At 37.1% G+C, this 25,104-nt stretch overlaps 1 protein-coding gene across 5 annotated transcripts in view; it reads left to right on the top strand.

The window, feature by feature from the left end:
* The window catches only part of LOC127436164 (myelin regulatory factor-like), a 70,896-nt gene extending 46,865 nt beyond the window's left edge, over positions 1–24,031 (top strand). For 2 of the 5 annotated variants that reach the window (XM_051690154.1, XM_051690153.1), the window contains exons 14-27: positions 96–205; positions 292–452; positions 547–619; positions 6,139–6,221; positions 6,305–6,373; positions 6,481–6,564; positions 6,918–6,994; positions 7,116–7,229; positions 15,479–15,706; positions 16,472–16,565; positions 17,770–17,832; positions 17,942–18,047; positions 18,140–18,214; positions 20,764–24,031. In XM_051690154.1, coding sequence (XP_051546114.1) covers positions 96–205; positions 292–452; positions 547–619; positions 6,139–6,221; positions 6,305–6,373; positions 6,481–6,564; positions 6,918–6,994; positions 7,116–7,229; positions 15,479–15,706; positions 16,472–16,565; positions 17,770–17,832; positions 17,942–18,047; positions 18,140–18,214; positions 20,764–20,847 — 1,421 coding nt within the window. In that variant the 3' untranslated portion in view covers positions 20,848–24,031. The remainder of the gene's footprint in view (positions 1–95; positions 206–291; positions 453–546; positions 620–6,138; positions 6,222–6,304; positions 6,374–6,480; positions 6,565–6,917; positions 6,995–7,115; positions 7,230–15,478; positions 15,707–16,471; positions 16,566–17,769; positions 17,833–17,941; positions 18,048–18,139; positions 18,215–20,763) is intronic. The other 3 variants (XM_051690155.1, XM_051690157.1, XM_051690156.1) reach the window with 3 other exon arrangements.
* The last annotated feature ends 1,073 nt before the right edge of the window (positions 24,032–25,104 follow it).

Below are 25,104 nucleotides of genomic sequence, written 5' to 3'. Positions count from 1 at the left end.
GTAAAACTTGTCCTTAACAGAAACTTAAAGTTCACTCATAAAGTCCACTTACAATCCACTCAGGCAGTGACAGGTTAGTATGTGTGTGCCATCAGGGGTGATTGCTCAAGAAGTCCAGCAGATTTTGCCGGAAGCTGTGAAAGAGAGCGGAGACGTGTTGTGTGCTAATGGAGAGACCATCCCAAATCTACTGGTCGTCAATAAAGTACGAGAACACACACACACACACACACGTGCTCATACAGACTTCAGCATACTGATCATTTCATGGGTGTGTTTGTAATTCTACAGGAGAGAATCTTTATGGAGAATGTGGGGGCGGTGAAGGAACTCTGCAAACTCACCGATAATCTGGAGACTCGCATTGACGAGCTTGAACGCTGGAGCCGAAAACTCGCCAAACTGCGCCGGCTGGACAGCATGAAGAGCACCGTCAGTGGAGGCACAGCCAGGTGTGTGTGTGTTTGTCTGTTTGTGCAATCACAGGTGGATTTGTTTGAGTGAATTCAGAGTGAAGTCTAAAACAATTTGCTCTTTATTTTCTAGCCTATCAGGAAGTTATTTTAGCAGAACAGGAAGTGGCCCACTCAAGAAGAAATCAGCCAAGCCAGGAAACAAGGTATGATTTTAAACAGATTTCACTGTAAAAATAAAAAAGTATGTAAAAACACAAGATTGGTTTGAATCGGATGGGAATCGAATGGAATAAACTAGAATGGAATGTATTAGAATAAGATGGAATAGAATGGAATTTGGTTTAGGATAGAATGGTTTAAGATGGAATGGAATGGAATGGAAAGTGATGGACTGGATTGTCAAGTAATTTTTATTTGTATAGTGCTTTTCACAACACACATCGTTTCATAGCAGCTTTACAGAAAATCATGGATTAAAAAATTAAACTGTAATATCTATAAAGTCTTAGAGTCATCATTGTGTAGTTTGATTAAATATGATTAATAAATTGTGTATAAAAATTAAATAATAATTGTATTTAGAACCCCAGTGAGCAGGCTGAAGGCGATTGTGGCAAGGAACACAAAACTCCATAAGATGTTGGTTAATGGAGAAAAATAACCTTGGGAGAAACCAGACTCACTGTGGGGGCCAGTTCCCCTCTGGCTAACCAGCATGAGTATAATGCAATATTAGTTATTTATGTGCAGTGCAAGTCATGGTTTAAAATTAGTAAACCAAGTAAGTGTTAAGGTCTAGTGTTTAAAAAAAATATTTTTTATGAACTGTAAGATTAATGACTGATGTCTTTGAAGTCCATCCTGGATTAACTGCAGAACTTCACATAGATGCACTGTCCTTGTTAGTTGGCTGATGAAAGGTTTTGTTTGCAATTAAATGATAGTCTGTGTATTCCATTTCAAGAGTGTAGTCCATCAATAGACAAAGGTGATGCAGGCAGAGATCAATGAGGTGCATCGCAGTTCAACCGGCAGGTCATTTCGGTGAGGTTCGGTGGGGTCCATCCTAAATCCAAGATTGTGATGCAATAGAATGGAGTGGAATAGATTGTGATGGAATTGAAAGTGATGGAATGGACTGGGATGTGATGCAATAGAATGGAATATGTGATGGAATTGAAAGTGATGGAAGGGAATGGAATAGATTAAGATGGTGTGGAATGGAATGGAATAGAAATTGATGGAATGGAAGGGAATGGAAAGTGATGGACTGGGATGTGATGCAATAGAATGGAATGGAAAAGAACAGTGGCGAATTTTCAGGGCCAGCAAAGCCTTCTCTGTTGGCCTAACATGCCCAAAAATAAATATTTTTCATCCTTTCATTCTCAATCACCTTTTTGCCTATGTATTTTTAATCGCTTTCCACTCTTAATTAATCTACAAACAAATAGAGAAAAACGAAAAGTTTATCCAGTCAGAATTTATTCCTTGATGCTTACAAGCAAAGTGTGACAACTGTTTCACAAATCACGTGCCGAAGCAGTGCGTGAGTCTGAGCTCCACCCCCTCAGGTCTTCATAATTTCTTCAGAATCCCTCAACAGTGCAAATGAATGGGCAACTAAAGTCAGATTGTCAGATTTATCAGCCAATCAGATTGATTTATTTGTTCTTGGTGGGTGTGATCTTTAGGATATGTCCCGGTCGAGGCCTTCTAGCTGGCCTTGAGTGTCGCAATCACACTTTAAGTGATGTATGGTATTCAAGAGCGAAAAGCATAAGATCAAGCTGTCTGACGAGTCGACTGTCATCAGTGCTGGTATTGCCGTTGAGAAAGAGATCCTTATGGATTTAAAAACATGAGATGTTCTGCATGACCGTGTGATTGCTTCATTTATTAAACAGGAAAGGAGGACTGATTTTCACTTCTAGTAAATTGGTAAGTGCTTTTTGCATTGTTATAGCAACATCAGGAGTTTTCTAAGTGTAAATTAGGCTGCTGGAGCATTCAGTGTCGGATCAAGTTTTGAAAAGTAGTGCTGCGTTCTATTCAACTCGGAAAGTTGGATTTTACAACTTCCTACTGGGAAAAGTGCAATGGAATGCATATTGAAGTCAGAATTACAACTTGTAGGCTCGTGCAGAAATTCTCAACTCCGATTTCGCCAAGATGCAGGTGCATGATGTCACACAAACATGTGATAAGGAGATATACAAAGTGATAAACATTCACTTTATTAAGTAATATCGATAAATGAGTTTGTTTCCACATTACATGATATTAAAGCTTGTTTAACAAACGCCAGCAGAAACAGGTGTATAAAACATTATAATCTCTTTTGATAATCGTACACCTGAAGCACAAATGCTAGCGCTGCAGCATTGTTTATCAGTTTGGTTGCTAGGAGACATCTCTAATGAGAGTCAGACCCCTGCTAAGCTAACGGGAGCGTTGCAGTTTTGTTTCCTTAAACGTCATCTTCCGAATATCGGGGAATGGAATGCATTTATGGTCAGAGATATCAAGTAGGAATATCCCTCATCCAACTTGAATGGAACGCAGCATAACCGTGTACCCTGACGAAACGAAATTTATTGCAAACAACATTTAAATTGCAAATATTATTAGATCGATTTTTCCAGGTAATATAGACATCCTTGGTAGATTCATATGAAAAATTATGATTTTTGGGAGACTGCTGCAGTTAAAATTATGCTTGCTTGAGCATTAAATGTCATTTCCAGTTCTGGCTTTCGTGCATGGACGTGTTTTTAAAATGTCAATTGGTATTACTAGTTAGCTGCGACATAATGTATGATGCCCAAAGGCATAAGGGTTTGTCTTATTCATTATGAAACTGTGTTTTCTTAATGGCATGAATCACACTGAAGGCCTAGACTGTAAATGCTTGCCCTGCCACTGGAATAGAATGTGATGGAATTGAATGGAATTGAAAATGATGAAATGGAATAGAATTGAAAGTGATGGAATAAATTAAGATGGAATGGAATTGAAAGTGATGGAATAAATTAAGATGGAATGGAATTGAAAGTGATGGTATGCGAATGTTGGTTGCTTAAAGGCGAGCACCGCTTAAACTTTGCTACAATTAACCTTTAAAGCAATATTAACCAGTAAGAACTGTAATAGTTTTGTTTGCTAACTGTGCGGGGAGGGCAGGATGTTGAAAAATTCGAAATCATCGGCCTGTGGGGACATTAAAAAGCACTTACGTTCTCATGCGTCGGACACCTCGCTGGATCGGGATGGCGGGGGTCCGGTCGATGGTGGCGGCGAGATTCGTGAAGTAGGTCGGGAGATCTCGAACATTTATGCGGTGCTGATGAAAATCTCGACTGACTTGGAGGGCCTCACAGAAATACGTTGAGCAATCACATCTATGGAGGCGAAACTTTCCACCCTGATCACAAGAATGGACGATGTTGAAAAACAGGTTGAGTTTCTGGAGTCGGCCAAAAGAGAGCTACAGGCTAAACTGCCTGCTACCAAAGCTTAAAAACTAGAGGAAATGGAAAATCAGAGCAGGAGTAATAATGTTTGTTTCATTGGAATCCCTGAGGGAAAGGAAGGTCAAGATATGGTGAAGTTTTTGGACGGGCTTATTCCGAATTTGATTGACACAGCGGACTGCCGGCTCGAAATTGAGCACTCCCACAGAGTTTTCGGTCAGCTTCCTATGGCGGGTGACAGACCCTGATCTATCCTGGCAAGATTCTTGCGGTCGGCTGACAGAGACTTTGTTCTGTGAGTTCTAATTACTATGAGATCTTAATAATATGTTCTAATTACATAGGGAGGTTTAGGCCTCCACAAAATTTTGTTTTATTACTATGCTTTTAATCTTAGACACTTTCATCTCTTCCACTTGAGAGAGCCCCTCCCTGGTACTACATTGAACAAGCGGTCCTTGCCCCAATCTCGCAATTGCAAAGTCTTTCTATCAGACAAGTAAAAATGCATCCCATTATTTCACACTTACATTAAGTATGGACAAACGTTTCCCGTTTGTTTCATTTTGATACTCACCAAATGTTTCCTCAAGCATATGTCTGAACCCCAAATTGTGTATTAACAAGTCCCCCTTTTGCTGGAAAGAATGGATTGAGAGGGGTGTTGGTATGAAAGCGGAGCTTTGAGATCATTTGAAAATATAACACAGCAATTTGAGATTTTTAGGTCTCAATTTTTCAGGTATATACAGCTGCGGCATTTACTATTTTTGGTGGCAGTACACAGCCCCCTAAAGCTGCATACACCCTCTGTTTGGTGCTCACAGCCTTTGGAAAGGGGCATGAAGCATCAGTATATTTTTCCTCATTGATTCAGAGTCTTGGTGATGGGGCCTTAACAGCTTTTAAGAGGTTATGGGAAAGAGATTTGAACTTGAGTGGGAAATAAAACAATTTTTTAATTTAAAACTGTATCTAGGGATGCAAGGGTATGCCTTATTGAGTTTAAGATGTTGCATAGTTTCTACTGGACTCCCTCTAGATTGTTTAGGCTTGGTTTAAAAGACACACCTACCTGCTGGTGATGTCAGTTGAAGGAAGGAGACATAGCCCATGCTCTGTGGTTCTGCGCTAAGATTCAAGAATTATGGGCAAGAGTCCAGAATATTATCTGTGAGGTTTTAGATACTCAGATTTCATTTTGCCCCAGACTATGTAAATTGGGTGATGGGGCAGTTTTTAAACTAGGTGACAAATATACTAAAAGCTGGGTCCAAACTGGCGTACTGATCGGCAGACAAATAATTCTTAGAGGACGGAAGTCAATTGGCACTCCCTCATTTCAAGAATGGTTCACCGAATTGGGCAGGGTAGCAGCATTTGAAAAGATGTCATATTAACAGTTTGGCAGATTGGACACTCTCAGTGAGGACCATGTGGAGAGAAACAAAATTATGGTAGTAATTGTGGATTCTGTTCTTTGTGGAATTCTTTCTTTTCTCTTTGTTTGTTGATTTTTATACTTTTATTTTCTCAAATAAAATATTGTTTGTTTGTTTATATGTATGCATTGTGTAATTTAGGGTTTGTTGAGGGACAGGGTGTTACTGGGGGTGGTGGAGGGGGAAATAATGGGGGTTAAAGTTGATTCTGTGTGTGTGTGTGTGTGTATATATATATATATATATATATATATATATATATATATATATATATATATATATTCTGTTTATTCTGTTTTTATATATAGTATATGAATAAATAAAAAAGTGTTAACAAAAAAGATGAGATGGAATTGAAAATGATGGAATGGAGTGAAATAGATTAAGATGGAATGAAATGGAAAGTGATGGACTGGGATGTTATGCAATGGAATGGAATAGAATGTGATGTAATTGATTGCAAAGTAATGGAATGGAATGGAATGGAATGGAATGGAAAGTGATAGACTGGAATGTGATTCAATAGAATGGAATGAGATGGAATGGAATGTGATGGAATGGAACGTGATGCAGTAGAATGGAATGTGATGGAATTGAATGGAATGTGGTGGGGTGGAATGGAAAGAGATGGAATTGAATGGAAAAATATGGAATGTAATTGGATGCAGTGGGATTAGATGAGATCAGATAAAATGGGATGGGATAGGATGGATGGAGTGAGCTGGAAGAAATAAAATGGAGTGGTTGAGATGAGATGAGATGAGATGAGATGAGATGAAATAATTGTTGACTGGTGTGCTTTTGCAGAAGTCCGTCCCAGAGCAGGGCTGCCTGAGTCTCAAGTTAATGCAGGGCACCATCCTGGCACTGGTCATCATCATGGCATTTAGGTGAGAAACAAAAATTTCACGCTAAATCATTATTACAATAGTATTTCATGCTCACTATCATCTCGCTTTGTCTCATTCCATAGTGTCATCTCCATGTCCATCCTATATGTGCTCAATCTTCAACACCGTGGAACCATAACTGATGGCGAGGGGTATGTACACACACACTCACAAACACATCTTTTCTTTCTCTTTATTCCTATATACTCTCATTTTATCTCCTTACTCATTCTCTCTGTGTATTTCCTGTCATTTGTAGCTCTGCGTCCCGCTGCCTTCTCTTGATCTCTTGGACGCCCTTCCTCACTGCAACTGTCACATTCTGTCCATCCTTCTGTCTGTGGTACTCTCTCCACTCCTCTTTCACTCTGTTCCTCTGTATCACTTCATCCTCCTGTTCAGCATGGAACGACTTCATTCAGCATTTTAAAAGATTTTATGAGGAAATCTCTGACTTTTGATTGCAGAATAGGTATCTTTGCAAATCTGAGCACAGTTTTAGTCATTGTTGAGATCACTTTTGAAACTGTAGAGGAGACGTGAGATTACTGAGGTCTTTTTTTTCAAGAGAAGCATCAGCCAATCAGAGAAGTCTCCATTTGCTCTCCATTTAATCTCATTGCTGTCTATGAGAAACAACTGAGATATTGAAAAGATTTCATTAGTGATTTTTTTTTTCTATGGGTTATTAAACAGGTCTCGTTCTGCTCTGGGATTGGCTCATCAGGCCTCTTTCTCCCCTCCCAAAGTAACCACATCCACTCTTTCTCCAGGTACCAGAACAACACACACAAATAATGCAGATGTTATAATTATTTCTATATGTACTGTATACATATTCTCCCATACATTATTATTTTCAAAGTTGAATTGCAGTTTATTGTTTGTACACAGAATCAACCTCTCCATCTCTGTCCAATCACCCAGACTGCTGCCCTCCGACACCTGCGACAACCAACCAATCAGCCACCATCAGTCTGTTGCCAAGCAACAACCAATCCACTCCAGGTACTACAACAACACCAGACAAGTTTCAAATTATGACAGATCAATTATATGCTCTCTGTTTTGGCTTTTCCAGCCTTTGAGGTAGTTCCAAACAAATTGTCTAAAGTCAACATGAAATCTAAATTGACCTTATTTACTTTTTTAATACATTCTTAGACTTATATTTGCACAATTCTGTGGACGTTATTCTAAAGACAAAAAATTTTGTCTTCATAATCTTTCATCCAAAATGTTTTAAATGCTCCACCTCTGAAATGACTTTAAGTTAACAAAGCCAAATGGTCTGTTGATTTATATTACCAATTAGCTTAAAAGCTGTTAAGACATTTCAGGCTATTGTTGTAGCAGGTAATGCAGCCTTTCTAAAATCTGGGCAGTAGTTAATGCAGTAAATTAATGTTGGTTAAGATTAATTAAACAATAGTGATGACACTGTACAAATTTTATTGTTTTTCAATATGTTTCATTAACAATAACTGAAGCTGGCTGTTATGCTCGGTACACTCAAATAATACTTTTTTAAAGTATATAGCATAACACTGTACAAAAAAAGAGACAAAATGGTTAAATTCTTGGGTGCATATATATATATATATATATATATATATATATATATATATATATATATATAGTATACAATATATATATATATATACACTGTATATTAGTGCTGTCAGTCGCTAATTTTTTTAATCGCGATAAATCGCATACATTTTTGTAGTTAATCGCGATTAATCACAGATTTTGAAAGTGCTGAAATCTGACATTATATATACTTCTTTTCCTGTCAAAATGTATTTATTTCCTTCTTAGGAAAGAAAACAAAACAATATGTAATTATATAATGCTTTATTAACTTTTTCCAAACAAAGCCTTCCACAGTATAAAAATTCCCAGTCTAGCACCAGCGATATAAACTAAGACAGTACATTCATAATAAGTTGGTAGTTTAAATTGACTGTATGCAATGAATTGGAAGAATAGAAATATGAATTTACATTATTTTGTGCATCCTTGTTAAATAGGACACGTTCCTTTTATATGCATGGAAAATGTGGTTCAGGATATGGATGTAGGCTCCGTTAAATTACAGAGAATGTAAGTATTATTAATAATTTTCATCTACTGACACACAAATCATGGCTAGTATTAACAGTGATTGTTTCAGAACGCACTTCACTTCTACCGGTCGACATTGATTTTGAAAAATTGAATTCATTTATTGCAACATGAAAAAATTTAACCAAAATATTTCTAAATTAAAATTGCACTTCAAAGGAAACGAAAATATAATCAAAATAACGAAGTGGTCAAACAAATCATACCAAATCCAAACATTTTACTCTCTCCTTCTTCCACAGGCCCCTTTTGCAGTGACTTAAAGATAACAATAAAAATAATAATAATAATTTTTGAAAAAAATAAACCATGACCTCTAGATAGTTTAACACAAATCTCATAATTTTTTGTTTCAACAAACAGCTTCAACAGCGATTGTAAAGGTTAATGTTGGTTATTATTTTATGTTCTATACTTTCAGAATTTGGACATGAACTTTATTACCACCTGCTGGAGAAATCTCCAAACTGCAAAGGCAGGAGTTGAATTCGGACTTTGTGCTGAGTTAAGACGTGGTATTGAAACGTCTTAGCGCAACGACCAAATTCTTAGGAAAACAACAAATTGCGCTTTGCGGCACTTCATTTACATACAGTACACCCACAGTTTGCGTGCCTACACCAATAGTGGCGCAAACACTACTTGACTACTACTGGACTTCCCACGCCCATTTGAGTTTTGCGCTGGCACGAAAATTTTGCATAGAATTAGCACTCTCACAAAAATTGGATAATACGTTGTGCACTGTCGTTGCGCTTTGCACACTCACGAAAAAAGAGCCCAACGTGTGAATGCATGCGATTTATTAAAAAAGTTTAACGCCTTAATTTTTCTTAATCACAATTAATGCATTTCTGACATGAATCATTAATAGGGCTTCACGATTGCTGTAGCAAAGCGGAAAGTCACAGTCTGTGGAAGATAAGAGTTTAAGAGGTTTAATGCCCATTGCAATGAATATGCAGCCTATGTGAAGACTAGTTCTTTCAATTAGTCAAACTCCCACTTAGACTTTGAACATTTAATGTTACTTAAATTGGTGCTATTTTAGTGCATTTCTATCTTTATATTGTGGAAGGCTTTGTTTGGAAAATGTTAATAAAGCATTATATTGGGGGGAGTCATATGACGCCATGCGAGGTTCGGACGTGTAAACTGCTAGTTTTAATACTTTTATGTCATATACCAGTGAGATTCAATACACCCTGATCCTTAACTGTTCTAGGAAGACAATATTCAAAATCCTCGGGCTCTGGAGACATTACAAGACACTTACATGCTCAAGCGGACGCCCTTGAGCAGCAGGCCGCAAGCCCGGGAGCCAGTTTGTTCGGAGAAGAGAAAGGAAATTCGGCGAGAATTGTTGAACGTGTCAGCAATGCTGATGAAGGTCGTTGCTGACTTGGAGGATCTTGCTGTAATATGTCGATTGATCACTGCCATGGAGACAAAATTCACTGAGGTGGTTACAAGAGTGGGGGATGTTGAGAAACGGATTGATTATCTGGAGTCATCGGAGAGGGAATTAGCTGCTAATCCGCTAGCGACCAAGGTGGATTTGGAGCGCGTCTGGTAGAAGTTGGAGGACTTGGAGAATCGTAACCGGCAAAATAACATCCAAATTGTTGGAATTCTTGAGGACGAAGAAGGTCCGGATATGGTGAAATTCCTGGACGGGCTCTTCCCGAATTTGCTTGACATAACAGGCCATAAGCTAGAAGTGGAGCAAGCTCACAGGGTTTCGGCTTGGCGATCCGCTGAGGGAGACAGGCCCCGATCAATTCTGGCCAAATTTCTGAGATCATCCGATAAAGATCTTGTGCTACGCGAGGCGAGGTGTAAAGGAAGGCTTTCTTGGAAGAACCACAGCATTTTCTTGTTCCCAGACTTTGCGAATTCATCAAGAGAGAAACGTGATCGATTCAAGGAATGCAAGAAACTCTTACATCAACGGAAGGTCGCTTTTGCAATGATGTTCCTGGCCAAATTGAGAATAGATACTAAGGATGGCCCCAGCAAGCGATGTCCTTCATAAAGTCAATGGACTGAGTAAGTTATTTTGTGGTACTCACGTTGCAGCCAAGTGGTCCGTCTCACTGAACATTCACTCGACCGTCCGAGGAAACTGAGTGCCTTTTTTGTTTCTTTTTGTGCTTGTTCCGCCTAGCAGCTGGAGTTTGTTTTGTGTAGTAGCACTCCTTCGGGACAGTGTTCTGGATGAATCTGCACGTTCTTTGTGCTTATGCCTCTTATTGGTTGGAGTTTGTTTTGTGGAGTATTTCTTGCAGGACATTTGAGTGATTGGGTCATTTGTTGTACTCATGTAGCTGTCGAATGGGCCGGCTCACTGAACATTCGTTTGACTGCCCAAGGAAACTGAACGGCTTTTTTTATTTATTTTTTTGCTGGTTCTGCTAGCGGCTGGAGCTTGTTTTGTGAAGGAACACACCTTCGGGACAGTTATATGGATGAATCTACACATTTTTTGTGTTTATTCCGCCTATTGGCTGGTTTGTTTTATAGATTATCTTCTGTTGTGTAATTTTGTCTCACAAAATTTGTATAGAAACACCGGACTTGAACAATCCGACGGCAAAGTTGTCGCGGGGGCTCTCATAGGCGTATATGGACTGTTTGAATTTAGAGGGATGGACGCCAGATGGCGCTGTCGTGCGTGGGGTTAATGCGCATGTTTTTCTTTTTTCTGTTTGTTTGGTTCAGGGGGAAGTTTGGGGTTTGATTGTTGCACTACTGTTGTAATGTGGTCTTTATAATTTTATTTTTGACACACAATCTATCTTTTCTAATATGTCAAATGTTAATATGAGTGGACTGTCTCTCTCCACGTGGAATGTGAATGGGTTGGGGCACCCCATAAAAAGAAGGAAGGTTATTGATATAGTGTTTCTTCAAGAAACGCATCTTTCCCCGCAGGAAGCTGAAAAATTTGGGAAGATATGGGGTGGACATGTTTTCTTTAGTGCTGGCTCAAGTAAGAGCAGGGGAGTCATTACACTGATCTTAGAAGTTTATACGGAATCATTAAAGAATGGAAAGCTTCCGCCAACCATGACACAAGCCCGGATCAGTCTGATTCTTAAAAAGGACAAAGATCCAAGCGAGTGTAAGAGTTAACGTCTCATTTCCTGATCCAGCTAGATGTAAAACTATTGTCAAAAATTCTGGCTAACCAATTAAGAAAAGATATGACATCTCTTATACATATAGATCAGGTGGGCTTTATTCGGGGCCGCAGCTCTTCTGATAACATTAGCCTTGTCATCAATATCATGTGGTCAGTAGCGAATGATCAGACTCCGGTCGCTGCCATCTCATTTAATGCCGAAAAGGCGTTTGATATGGTAGAATGGGATTATCTTTTAAGATTTTGGAAATATACAGGTTTGGGAATACTTTTATTGGATGGATTGAATTACTTTATAGACACCCGGTAGCAGCGGTACAAACAAATGGATTAATTTCAGATTATTTTACTCTGGATAGGGGCACCTGGCAGGGTTGCCCTCTTTCCCCATTATTGTTCTGTCTTACCCTGGAACCATTAGCAGCCGTGATAAGAAAGGAAGATGATTTTCCAGGGGTTGTGGCGGGAGGTTTTACTTTTGCAGGTTCTCAGGATACTGAGTTAGTTGGTCTAAATCCAAAGCTTTGACTCTGACAGCCTACTTCCCAGTGACGGCTTTGCAGCCAGGCGTCTTCCAGTAGCCCAAACAGGGCATTAAGTATTTGGGCATTTTATTCCCAGCAAATTTGTGTGATTTATTTAGAGTTAATTTTGACCCTTTAATAAAAAGGTTTTCGAGCGATGTGGGCAGGTGGGCTTCATTACATTTATCTATGATTGGGAAGGTTAATGTTATTAAAATGAATTGTATTCCAAAATTCAACTACCTGCTACAGTTTCTCCCTGTAGATGTCCCCCTCTCTTATTTCAAGCAATTTGATAGCATAGTGAAGTCCTTCATTTGGAATGGTAAGCATCCCAGATTACATTTCAATAAGTTACAGTTGTGCTCAAAAGTTTGCAGACCCTTGGAGAATTGGTAATATATGTACCATTTTTAAAGAAAACATGAGTGAGCAGGCAAAACACATTTCTTTTATTTCTTATGGGATTCATATTCAACTGTAAGTTATAACAGAATGGCACAATCATAAAACAAAACATGGCAACAAAGAAAAAAATGAAATGACCCCTGTTCAAAAGTCTGCATACCCTTAGTTCTTAATACTGTGTATTGCCCCCTTTAGCATCAATGACAGCGTGCAGTCTTTTGTAATAGTTGTCTATGAGGCCCCAAATTCTTGCAGGTGGTATAGCTGCCCATTCGTCTTGGCAAAATGCCTCCAGGTCATGCAAAGTCTTTGGTCGTCTTGCATGAACTGCACGTTTGAGATCTCCCCAGAGTGACTCGATGATATTAAGGTCAGGAGACTGTGATGGCCACTCCAGAACCTTCACCTTTTTCTGCTGTAACCACTGGAAGGTCAACTTGGCCTTGTGCTTAGGGTCATTGTCATGCTGGAAAGTCCAAGAGCGTCCCATGCGCAGCTTTTGTGCAGAAGAATGCAAATTGTCTGCCAGTATTTTCTGATAACATGCTGAATTCATCTTGCCATCAATTTTCACAAGATTCCCTGTGCCTTTACAGCTCACACACCCCCAAAACATCAGTGAGCCACCACCATGCTTCACAGTGGGGATGGTATTCTTTTCACTATAGGCCTTGTTGACCCCTCTCCAAACATAGCGCTTATGGTTGTGACCATAAAGCTCTATTTTGGTCTCGTCACTCCAAATGTCAGTGTGCCAGAAGCTGTGAGGCATGTCAAGGTGTTGTCGGGCATATTGTAACCGGGGTTTTTTGTGGCATTGGCACAGTAAAAGCTTCTTTTCTTTCAACCATGCAGCTCATTTTTGTTCAAGTATCGTCGTATTGTGCTCCTTGAAACAACCACACCGTTTTTTTACAGAGCAGCCTGTATTTCTCCTGAGGTTACCTGTGGGTTTTCCTTTGTATCCCGAACAATTCTTCTGGTAGTTGTGGCTGAAATCTTTCTTGGTCTACCTGACCTTGGCTTGGTATCAAGAGATCCCCGAATTATCCACTTCTTAATAAGTGATTGAACAGTACTGACTGGCATTTTCAAGGCTTTGGATATCTTTTTATATCCTTTTCCATCTTTATAAAGTTCCATTACCTTGTTACGCAGGTCTTTTGACAGTTCTTTTCTGCTCCCCATGGCTCAGTATCTAACCTGCTCAGTGCATCCACGTGAGAGCTAACAAACTCATTGACTGTTTATACACAGACACCAATTGCAATTTAAAAAGCCACAGGTGTGGGAAATTAACCTTTAATTGCCATTTAAACCTGTGTGTGTCACCTTGTGTGTCTGTAACAAGGCCAAACATTCAAGGGTATGTAAACTTTTGATCAGGGCCATTTTGGTGATTTCTGTTATCATTATGATTTAAAAAGGAGCCAAACAACTATGTGATTATAAATGGCTTCATATGATCACTATCCTCAATTTTTTTTGCATGATCAGTCATATTTTCAAAATCAATGGCAAAATTTCACAATTTCTGCCAGGGTATGCAAACTTTTGAGCACAACTGTACATAGGCCAATTGACAAAGGTGGGCTAGGCCTACCCAAGATTTTGTTTATTATTATGCATTCGGTCTCAGACATTTGGCTCATTGGTCGCTTCCACCTGAGAGAGCCCCTCCCTGGTTTTGTATTGAACAGGAAGTTCTTGCCCCTATTTCTCCATTGCAAAGCCTTTCTTTCAAACTAATCAGAGAAGTTAAGTTACACCCCGTTATCTCGCATTTGCACGCGGTATGGACAAAAGTGTCCAGAGTGTTTAATTCTGACATTTATTTAAATGTTGCCTCGAGCATATGGCTGAACCCAAAATTATGGATTAATAAATCCTCTTTCTGCTGGTCAGAGTGGATTGTGAGTCGGGTTACTACACTCTGTGACCTATATGAGAGTGGAGTGTTGAGATCCTTTGAAAATTCAGTTCAACATTTTAGGATACACAGATCTCACTTCTTGAGGTATTTACAGCTGCGCCATCTCTCTGTTCTATTTTTGGGAGTAGCATACACCCCCCTAAAGCGGCAGATACTCTGGGAGTGGTGATTACTGCTTTTGGAAAAGGTCATGAGGCATCAGTGTATTACTCCCTACTAATTCAGATGGAGCTTTAACTTCTATCAAGAGATTATGGGAGAAAATTTCAGCTTGGTATTGGAGGAGGGACTGTGGGCTAGGATTCAAAAAAACGTCAAGTCTGTATCTAGAGATGCAAGGGTGCACCTTATGCAATTCAAGATTTTACATAGATTCTATTGGACCCCCTGTAGATTGTATAGGCTTGGTCTTAAAGACACGCCCACCTGCTGGTGATGCCAGTCAGAGGATGGAGACACAGACCATGTTTTTTGGTAGTATGTTGAGATCCAGGAATTTTGGTTGAAGGTTCAGAGTTTTATATGTGACGTGTTGGGCACTCAGGTTTCGTTTTGCCCCATACTCTGTGTTTTGGGTGATGATGCAGTCATTGATATAGGGGATAAACACATAAAAAATTGGGTGAGTGAGAGTCAGGAAGAGCATCCGGCACGCCAAGTCAAATATACGGATCACGGATGGTCCACTGTGGCGACCCCTAAAGGGAGCTGCCGAAAGAAGAAGAATCAACTGTCAGCACTGCTATATATACACATACCAACACATAGATACTTATACACTTTTGACTCCATTCTTGTATCTAATGCCCACTTTTCACAATCCAATCAATTCCAAATTATATATTTATCTTGTTTCACTCTGAAATATGTCGTGTTACGGAAGTAAAATGTTGATTTCAACAGCTGAATCATTGAATCAGTTTCATGAATGAATCAGTAAATCAATATATTAAAATAATTTTTGTCATATTATTCGAGTTCTCAAAAGCTGCTCTGTGCTGCTCATGGCTGCTCTTAAACCAGTTATTGCTGATTTATTTTTATAGTGAAAGAACTCATTCAAACATTGCTGCACGCCATCTATATTAAGTTTATATACAGTATCGTTTTTCTCTCTCAGACTCCAGCACTGCTGTCCCCACCCAGGCCACTATTAACAAGAAGGCAAAGTCGCGGCCGCTGGACAAAGACAGCCGGAATAAGAATCGTCTGAGTCACACATCTGCACCTCTATTCTTTAACAAATCCAAACGGCCCCCTCAGCCACCAGAACTAAGCGGAGCCACCAAACGCATGCCTGGAGGACAACAGCCACCGCCCAGAAGACAACGCAGTTTAAACACACAGGGTACTCATATTTGCTTAATTTGCGTAAAACATATTCTACTTTACCTTTTTTTCCTTCAAACATCACTTGTATCGTATTTCATCTCAAGCATGCTATTTACTGACATTTTTGTCAACTTGGTAAACAAGTACACTAACTTTTGAAAAAAAGAAAAACTTATTAGGCACAATATTGACAGTCATAATTTTTTGACAAATTGATAGAACTCATTTTCACACAATAAATATTTAAATTGTTTTCATTTATTTCACTCTTTGTTTAGGTTATCATAGTTTCAAACATGTTATATATTTTTGTAATTAATTTTCATAGTTTAATATTGATAGTTCTGGGACAAGGAAACACCCACATATACAGTGGGGTCCAAAAGTCTGAGACCACTTCTGCTTCTAATTTGCATTCTTCTATAATTTAATAAAATAAAAAATTGCATTTCAAATCATATTGTTAGCATAACAATTTGAGTAAAAAGATTAATTGAAAAGTTTCGGCGTTAACATGGTCAGTGTCACAAATTTGCTTACCTTTAATGAATGACCTAGAAATAGTGCAGAATATTTAATATTTTACAATATAACTGTTCTTTGTTTTAAATGTTTAAAATGTTTGTGCTTAAAAATGTTTCAAAATATGAAGGTTTCTTAAACTTTAAGGTTTAAATGAAAAACATCTTCATTGTGGTCTCAGACTTTTTGGACCCCATAAAACTTTCATAGTTACAGAGTTTACTTTGTATTAATGGCACTTTGTTTGCTTTGCATGCAGATGGAAATCCACCAGCCTGTCTGAGCAAACTACACATCCTCGAGACAGATCAGGAGATGAGAACACTCGATTGTTCCTCACCTGAGAGCTGCAGGTGTGTTTTTGTGGTAGTGAACAAATCACACACATAATGTGTGCCTGTCAATCCAAATGTAATTTTAGAGTTTTTAGTAAAAATGGATCTTAAACAACTTTAGTTTTTCCCCCTACTATTTTAACCTGGTTTTCGCATTGAAAATAGCCATAGAAGCTGGCATGGCGTTAAGAAACAAACAAACAAAAAAAACATCTGAAATAGTTTTGTGTTCCCACACAATTAGTTTTGCATTCCCTCACAATACCTTTATCCATCCCTTATGTAAATTAACCTTTTTTTAAAAATTAACATTTTACTACGGTAACTATAGTTCAACTATGGTATTTGTAGTATAACCATAAGCGTAGTTTTGGTTTTCCTGTATTATTACTTTTTCTTTAATACGAATATCACGGTTAAAATATGGCTGCTATAGTAAAACAATGTTACATTTTATGGTTAGTGTTTTTACTACAAATATTGTAGTTCAACTATAGTTACTGAATAAATTTGAAAACAGCGTTTTCGTTTTCGAAATGCTCTTCGTCCACACTGCCGTTTTCATACATTTTCCAAAAGTTGCTCGTCCACAATGAAATGTCTGAAAACATTTAAATCCCCTTACTGCGCATGTGAAAATTTGTAAGAAGCGTGGCCCTGCGTCATTTCCATGTACAGTCTGAAATGCAATTGTCCTCATGTTCCGACGCCGGATAGCAATTCCAAGTTAACTCCCTGTCGCCTTTGAAGGAATTCAATGTGAAGTTTGTACAAAGTAACATTTATCTTAAACAAAATTATGCATGTGAATAGTTGGTACAACAACGGCGCTACAACATAGGCCTCCATCTTGATTGTTTTGAGTTGGATTGATCACATGACTGTGTCACATGACAACAAATATGTCATAATTTTCAGATATCTCTGTATTTCTTGTCCACACTACAATGCAAAGACAGCGTTTTCAAATGTAACCAATTGTGAGAGCGTTTTTGAAAAGTGCTATTTTTGCTGGACAGAAACACCGTCTCGGTGTGTATGGAAGGCAAAAACGTAGCGAAATTAATACGTTTTCATATGAAAAACTTTAGTGTGTTCGTGGCCTAGGAAATTGCTAAAACTACCCATGTGAATTCTGTGTTGGGATGTTTAATCAGTGGTAAATGTAGAAATCTGATGTGTGTCATGCTAATTATTGATGTTTTGTATTATTTGCTTGTAGCTTCACAATGTTTCCGCGTGGTGAGAGAAACTCATCTATGTCACAGGTTACTGTACACATGATGTAAGTACAAGCACACACGGTGCATTTGGTCCCCACAATGATGGAAAAACCTGATCCACCAGTACTAACACACTACTTGAAACATTGAGATCTCTTGTTCTTTTTAAAGCTCTTCTGAGGTTGTGCGGGTATGGCAGTGTGGAGCCACTAGGGGGCGCCTCTGTCCAAATCACCCAGAAGCTTCTTTATTACTAGAGCGGAGCACTTACACAGTGGTGAGCTTATTGATTTGAATTTAGAATTTAGAAATAAATTCTCTCCCTAAAAAGTCTACGTTTGTCACATACATAATTTTCTGGTTTTACAGGGAACCAGTCACCTGTGGTCACTTCCTGTTATGCCGTTCCAAGAGGTCACCTATCATTTCCAAGTGTCACGCTCCGTGAGTGAACCTCAGACGTCTCTTACTTTTTTATAGTGTAATAACCAGACGAGACATGACAAATTTCCAGCATCAAAGAATTTGTGCAATTCTGGGGGAAATTCTTGAAGAAAACAAAAATGCTGTGTGAAGCCAGAAAATAACAGCTAATTAGAACACACATAATGATTTACTGTCATTGCATGTTTTTGCTGTCATGTGAGGCTCTTTTGTGAATCAAACCATTCAAGAGGTCAATAAAAATGGTTTGACATGAAGCTTTAGTGTAAAAAATGTTCAGTTCATTCCAACAGGAGGATGTCCACCACCTTTAACCTTATGTGGTTCAGTTGAGCGCATCACCAGCATCATTTGTAAAACTTCTTGAGTAAATCAAGACTGTAAGAGTAATATACCTCCCTTGCAACTTGAAGAATCTTCAAAGAAATTGATAGAATGCCCGAAGAAGGTCTTTGACCGTATTGCTGTAAGCCACGTCAAGACTTTTTCTATTTTTTTCCGCTATGCGACTAAAAATGTCTGTGATTCGCCACTGGCTAGTAAAGCTTCATATTTCACTTACCATAATTGAGTAATATAGTGAAGAAAGAAGTTCAGCACTGAGATCCTTTCACTGCGTGTTGAGAGTAAAAGTTTGGTTTAACTCGTTCCGTGTAATGTGTGTCCAGAGATCCACACTCAATTTGTCATTGAATAATGTCTCTTTTAATATCCTTTTTGTTATCAAAAACAATAAAAAAATCAACATTTAATTCACACATAATCACACAAAGCACGGGTGCCATAATAAAGCCATATGACGTCACTCTCTTTAATATGTGCTCAACCAAAACATTTCTGTGGGACACTCACTGAACTCTCTTTATTCTTAAAGAGACAGTACCGTTTTACCACGTGTTCTACACATCACTTGTAAGTTGAACAAATTATTCATGAAAGCAATAAACATGTTACAGTATATGCAATATGATAATGTCATTTCAAGACATCATATTTATTGATGCAATTTGCAATATTTCTAAAAAGCTCAAATGTGACCAAAAATGATGAAAAACGAATCATAAAATAAGACTATATTTTCGTAATGTACCAAGTTAAAAGTTCACCTGAGAATTTCTTTCATATGTAAACAAAATGGACATAACTTTTACCATTTTTAATCGTTTAATATATCTACACATTATATACTATTATTTCAGAACCTCAGGATTTCCCATGTTACATTTAGTTTATTTGTATATGTTTGATGCATGTTTAAATATTTATACATGTTTCAGAATGTTTAAATGCTTGGTTAAAGTTTAGTCTGTTACAGTTTGACACATGCTTTTGTCATTTCACACATTATTTTCATTGATTAAATTAAAAGACATTAACCTCTCCAAAAGGGGGGCGCCATGTCACGAAAAAAGATTGCGCTTAAAATGTTCTTAAAAAAGTATCCGTATACATAAGTCAGACATATGTAGTATTGTTTGAAAAGTTAGAATCTGAACTTTTCAGATAACCATCACGTCTGCATTTATATTACATAAAATAACAAAATAAGGCAACACTGATTTGCGACGTGAAAACATCGCAAATCAGCGCCACCTAGAGGTCATGTGGAAGAAATATTAATATGAATATAAAAGTCTTTCAGAAAGCTCCTAAATGGACAAGTCGTATATCAAATGAAAGCTCTCATTCTCAGGAATGCGACTGTACAGAATTTTGTTATCCTAATACCACAGTTTGAAAGATTTTCAAAAGAATCACAAAGTGAAATATGATTTCTGTAAGTCATCACATACATACATCTCTTTTATGCGGCGATCACTGCTGCTGAAAGCCTCATATAGCTTAAATTTTATATCTGCTTTTACCTTAGACAGTTTTCCTCAAAATTAGCCATTTTTACTGGTCTGTGAGTTTGCTTGGGTTAATAATCCAGTGTTATATCTTAGATGTCCAGAACAAAATATGTGATCCAAAAGGAAAAGCATGCAAAACAAATCATTGAAAATAGCTTTCTAATGACAGCTAGATTGAGCTTATAGTCCACTCAGAGGCCGAGATATTCAATGAAACAATGAGGGTGGTGCTTGAACTGAAAATTAGACTGAATGTCTATGGATAAGCACATCTGTGAGGGCTAAAATGTGTTAGAGCGCCACCTACATTTCAGATCTGTATTTTGTGATGGAATGTGATGGGGAAAAAAAAATTCTAGTACTTGCTGCAATCTAGTGGAATAAAATAAGACTTTTTAGAGGGAGACGGGGTGAACAGATCCAGATGTACATGCTTACAAAGTTTGGACAAGAACAAAAATATGTATTTATTTTTAAATTCTATTCATCATAAGATTGTAAACATATACAATATTATTTATAAATAAGTGGAGTCTTTTTTTAATTATTTGGGGTGGTTGTATGTGTAAATGGTGAGCTTTTACATTTGAGTTTGAAAAGAGCTGAAGAGGTTAAACTATGATAAAAAAAAAAAAAAAAATGTAAAAACTAACCCTGATTGTATGTGATTTAACTGTTTAACCTCTCTGTTCACAGAATAAAACTGGATGTAGTGGAGAGGAAGATGTCGTTACACCCCAGTTCACTGAGTACAGTTTCCACATTCAAACCACATGCTAAAGAGCTTTTACAGCATTTCTACTTCTCGTATGTCTGCTCGTATCGCCGCCCCAGATTCAGAGACTGTTATATCTGGGTGGACCGATAAAGACGTCTTATCTCTGTTTGCTCTTTAATATGCATATTTGTACAAGGCGAGAGGAAAATTAGCATATTTCAAAAATATTTTTTGTTTTCGGCACTCAGAGATCACTTAGCCTTGTTTCGCTGAGATATTACAGCTTATATACACCCTTCCACACACACACACACACACACACACACACACACACACTTACAGTACATATTAAATGTCTTTTGATTCGCCAAGATATAATATAAACAGGTACTAGTGTGTAGTTGTGAGGTGATCATGTTTTGCAGTTGTTGTTGGACATTTTTAGGTTGTTTTAGTCATTGATTATATATACACTGGAAATGGCTTTAACTGAACCAACAGGCTCATTATTAATTAATGAGACAGAAATTGTGTTATTTACCTCATGTTTTGTCATTTCTGCTGTAGAGTCCAGCCAAAATATATGTGTCCACTGGAGCCAAAACGGGAAAAAATGGCAACTACAATTAAGAGATACAGATAAGTCATAAACGATATAGAAAGTAAACATATTGAAAAGTTAGCTACTGTAGTAAATACTGTATATCAGGTCATCTCAAAAATTAAACAAGAAAAGGGTAAAACCATAAATAAAACCACTGGATTTCTCTAGCTTGCAAAAACTGGAAATAAAAATCTCGATTTGAAAGTCAAACACTGTGGCAAAAGCACTGGATCATTGTTACCATCATTTTAGATAACTATACGCTCAATAACAAATGTCAGGAACCATTTCACATTGAGTTTGAACAATGTTACTTTATTCGTTACTTTTCCTAACTTCCTTTTACACTGTATATTCTTTCAATTTCTATCAATGCTTTGCATACTTAGAAGGCCTATTTACCGCATGTAGTATACAATATATACATCAAAATACATCTTTGGAACAATATATACAGTAGCATTATAATCTTGTATAGTTTTATGAACATTATTTGTCTTAACTCTAATTGTAAACAGGCATGTTGACATTAAATCACTGTTGCTCAAAGGGCAAAACAGCTCTTAAAATACTTCGTTAGACAACTTATCAGCTTCATTAAACAGAACTCAGTAGATTTACTTTACTCTCATGGTCATTTCTACTCTTTTTTTTTTTTGTAAAATGTTTCCCTTCTTTATTTTGTCTTTTTTTTTGTAATCCAGCACTATGTAAATTTGGATTCACTTTTTAGTATTTGCCTGTTTCTTATTCTTGTATAAATAACATTTTGATGTCATAGATTTTTATGAAATACTTTAAGCAATAAGGTAAGCCATAATGAAGTCGTTGTGAGGCTGGATGTTATGTGATTATGTTAGTTGTGTATTCACGGTGAAATTATGAACCGAAAAAGAGAAGTGTTTGAAAATGTTGTGCACTAAAATTACAATTTTCCTAATTTACCACTAATGGATAATGATTTTGAGTTTTAAACAGCGAAAAAAAAAAAAAAAAATGGTGATGATTATCTGAAATCTATATATGTTTTTTTTTTTTTTTTAAAACATCACCACATCTGAATAAAGCCAAAAAAAATAAAATTAAAAATTAAAAAAACGTGAAAACACGAGGAAGCACTTCCAAGCTATGCACTGTAAATAGTTTTCTTATGTTTTCTGTGGCATCTAAAACAATGTTAAAATGATCTGTAATATATAAAACTTCTTTTACATGCTTTTGTGAGAATGCAGTTTGGTTTTTATTGTTAGTTTGTAATAACTCATATTTCCATGATCCTTTCATTCTGTTCTTTTCACTCTTTTACAGACATATCATGGGTAGTTTTAATGACAAGTAATTTTTGTACATTTATGGTTTGTGCTTTATTAATCATAACACTTTACATTGAAAAACATAGCATGTTTTATTTAAAACATGTTTCAACAAACGTTTTTTGTTGATATTTGGATGTAAATCTGTGGTATAAAATTTGATACCACCAATGGGGCAAAATATATATGTATATATATACATATACACTGGCAGCCAAAAGTTTGGATTAATGTACAGATTTTGCTCTTATGGAGAGATATTGGTACTTTTATTCACCAAAGTGGCATTCAACTGATCACAATGTATAGTCAGGACATTAATAATGTAAAAAATTACTATTACAATTTGAAAAAAATGTTAAACTACTTCAAAGAGTTCTCATCAACAAATCCTCCACGTGCAGCAATGACAGCTTTGCATATTCTTGACATTCTAGCTGTCAGTTTGTCCAGATACTCAGGTGACATTTCACCCCACACTTCCTGTAGCACTTGCCATAGATGTGTCTGTCTTGTCGGGCACTTCTCACGCACCTTACAGTCTAGCTGATCCCACAAAAGCTCAATGGGGTTAAGATCCATAACACTCTTTTCCAATTATCTGTTGTCCAATATCTGTGTTTCTTTGCCCACTCTAACCTTTTCTTTTTGATTTTCTGTTTCAAAAGTGGCTTTTTCTTTGCAATTCTTCCCATAAGTCCTGCACCCCTGAGTCTTCTCTTTACTGTTTTACATGAAACTGGTGTTGAGCGGGTAGAATTCAATGAAGCTGTCAGCTGAGGACATATGAGGCGTCTATTTCTCAAACTAGAGACTCTGATGTACTTATCCTCTTGTTTAGTTGTACATCTGTCCTTCCACATCTCTTTCTGTCCTTGTTAGAGCCAGTTGTCCTTTGTCTTTGTAGACTTTAGTGTACACCTTTGAAATCTTCAGTTTTTTTGGGCAATTTCAAGCATTGTATAGCCTTCATTCCTCAAAACAATGATTGACTGATGAGTTTCTAGAGAAAGCTGCTTCCTTTTTGCCATTTTTGACCTAATATTGACCTTAAGACATGCCAGTCTATTGCATGCTGTGACAACTCAAAAACAAACACAAAGACAACGTTAAACTTCATTTAATGAACCAAATATCTTTCAGCTGTGTTTGATATAATGGCAAGTGATTTTCTAGTATCAAATGATCAATTTATCATGATTACTCAAGGATAAGGTGTTGAAGTGATGGCTGCTGTCTAGATTTGATCAAAAATGACTTTTTTTCAGGTAGTGATGGTGCTGTTTTTTACATCAGTAATGTCCAGACTATACTTTGTGATCAGTTGAATGCCACTTTGGTGAATAAAAATACCATTTTCCTTCTGAAACAGCAAAATTTGTACATTACTCCAAACTTTTGTCCGCCAGTGTATATATATATATATATATATATATATATATATATATATATATATATATATATTCTTCTTTTTTTCTTCTTTTTTTTCAGTTGTCTGTCTTATGTTTATCTTTAAGGCTTAAAGCCCAGTAAGCACTAAAATATATATATATAAAAAATCTAAATTGTCCATTTACTCTTGTGTTTATCTTCTAGAACATGTTCCCTGTTCCATTCTTTTATTCAAGCTTTATGAAAGCCTCTTTTGTATGTTGATACATAATCATTTTTAGTTCGACTGCATAATGTTTCACTTTTTTCAAATGTATGTGTACTGATGCCATAATACAAATGCATGCAGGTATGATGCATAAATTAAATAAAAGTTTTTTTCTGGATACTAAATGAAATTGAACTTCACTGTCTATCTATTTGTCTGTTTTTCTGTCTGTCTGTGTCTATCTGTATGTCTATCTATCTATCTCTCTGTCTGTCTGTGTCGATCTATCTATCTGTCTATGTCTTTCTGTCTGTTTTTCTGTCTATTATTTATCTGTCTGTCTATCTTTCTGTCTATCTGTCTATCTATCTATTATCTGTCTGTCTATCTTTCTGTCTGTCTATCTATTTGTCTTTCTGTCTGACTATCTGTCTGTGTCTATCTGTCTGTCTGTCTATCTATCTCTCTATCTTTCTGTGTCTATCTGTCTGTCTGGCTATCTATGTGTCTGTCTATCTGTGTCTGTCTGTATCTATTTATCTATCTATTATCTATCTGTCTGACTATCTATCTATTTGTCTGTCTGTCTATCTATCTATCTATGTGTCTGTATTTCTGTCTATCTTTCTGTCTATCTATCTGTCTATCATCTATCTGTCTGTCTATCTATCTATTTGTCTGTCTTTCTGTTTGTCTGTGTCTATCTGTCTGTCTGTATGTCTTTCTGTCTATATGTCTGTCTATCTATTGGTCTGTTTTTCTGTCTGTATGTCTGTTTATCTATCTGTCTGTCTTTCTGTCT

This window comes from Myxocyprinus asiaticus, chromosome 46, assembly GCF_019703515.2.
Source record: "Myxocyprinus asiaticus isolate MX2 ecotype Aquarium Trade chromosome 46, UBuf_Myxa_2, whole genome shotgun sequence".
Lineage (NCBI taxonomy): Eukaryota > Metazoa > Chordata > Actinopteri > Cypriniformes > Catostomidae > Myxocyprinus > Myxocyprinus asiaticus.
This window is presented reverse-complemented; position numbering and strand designations above follow the sequence as displayed.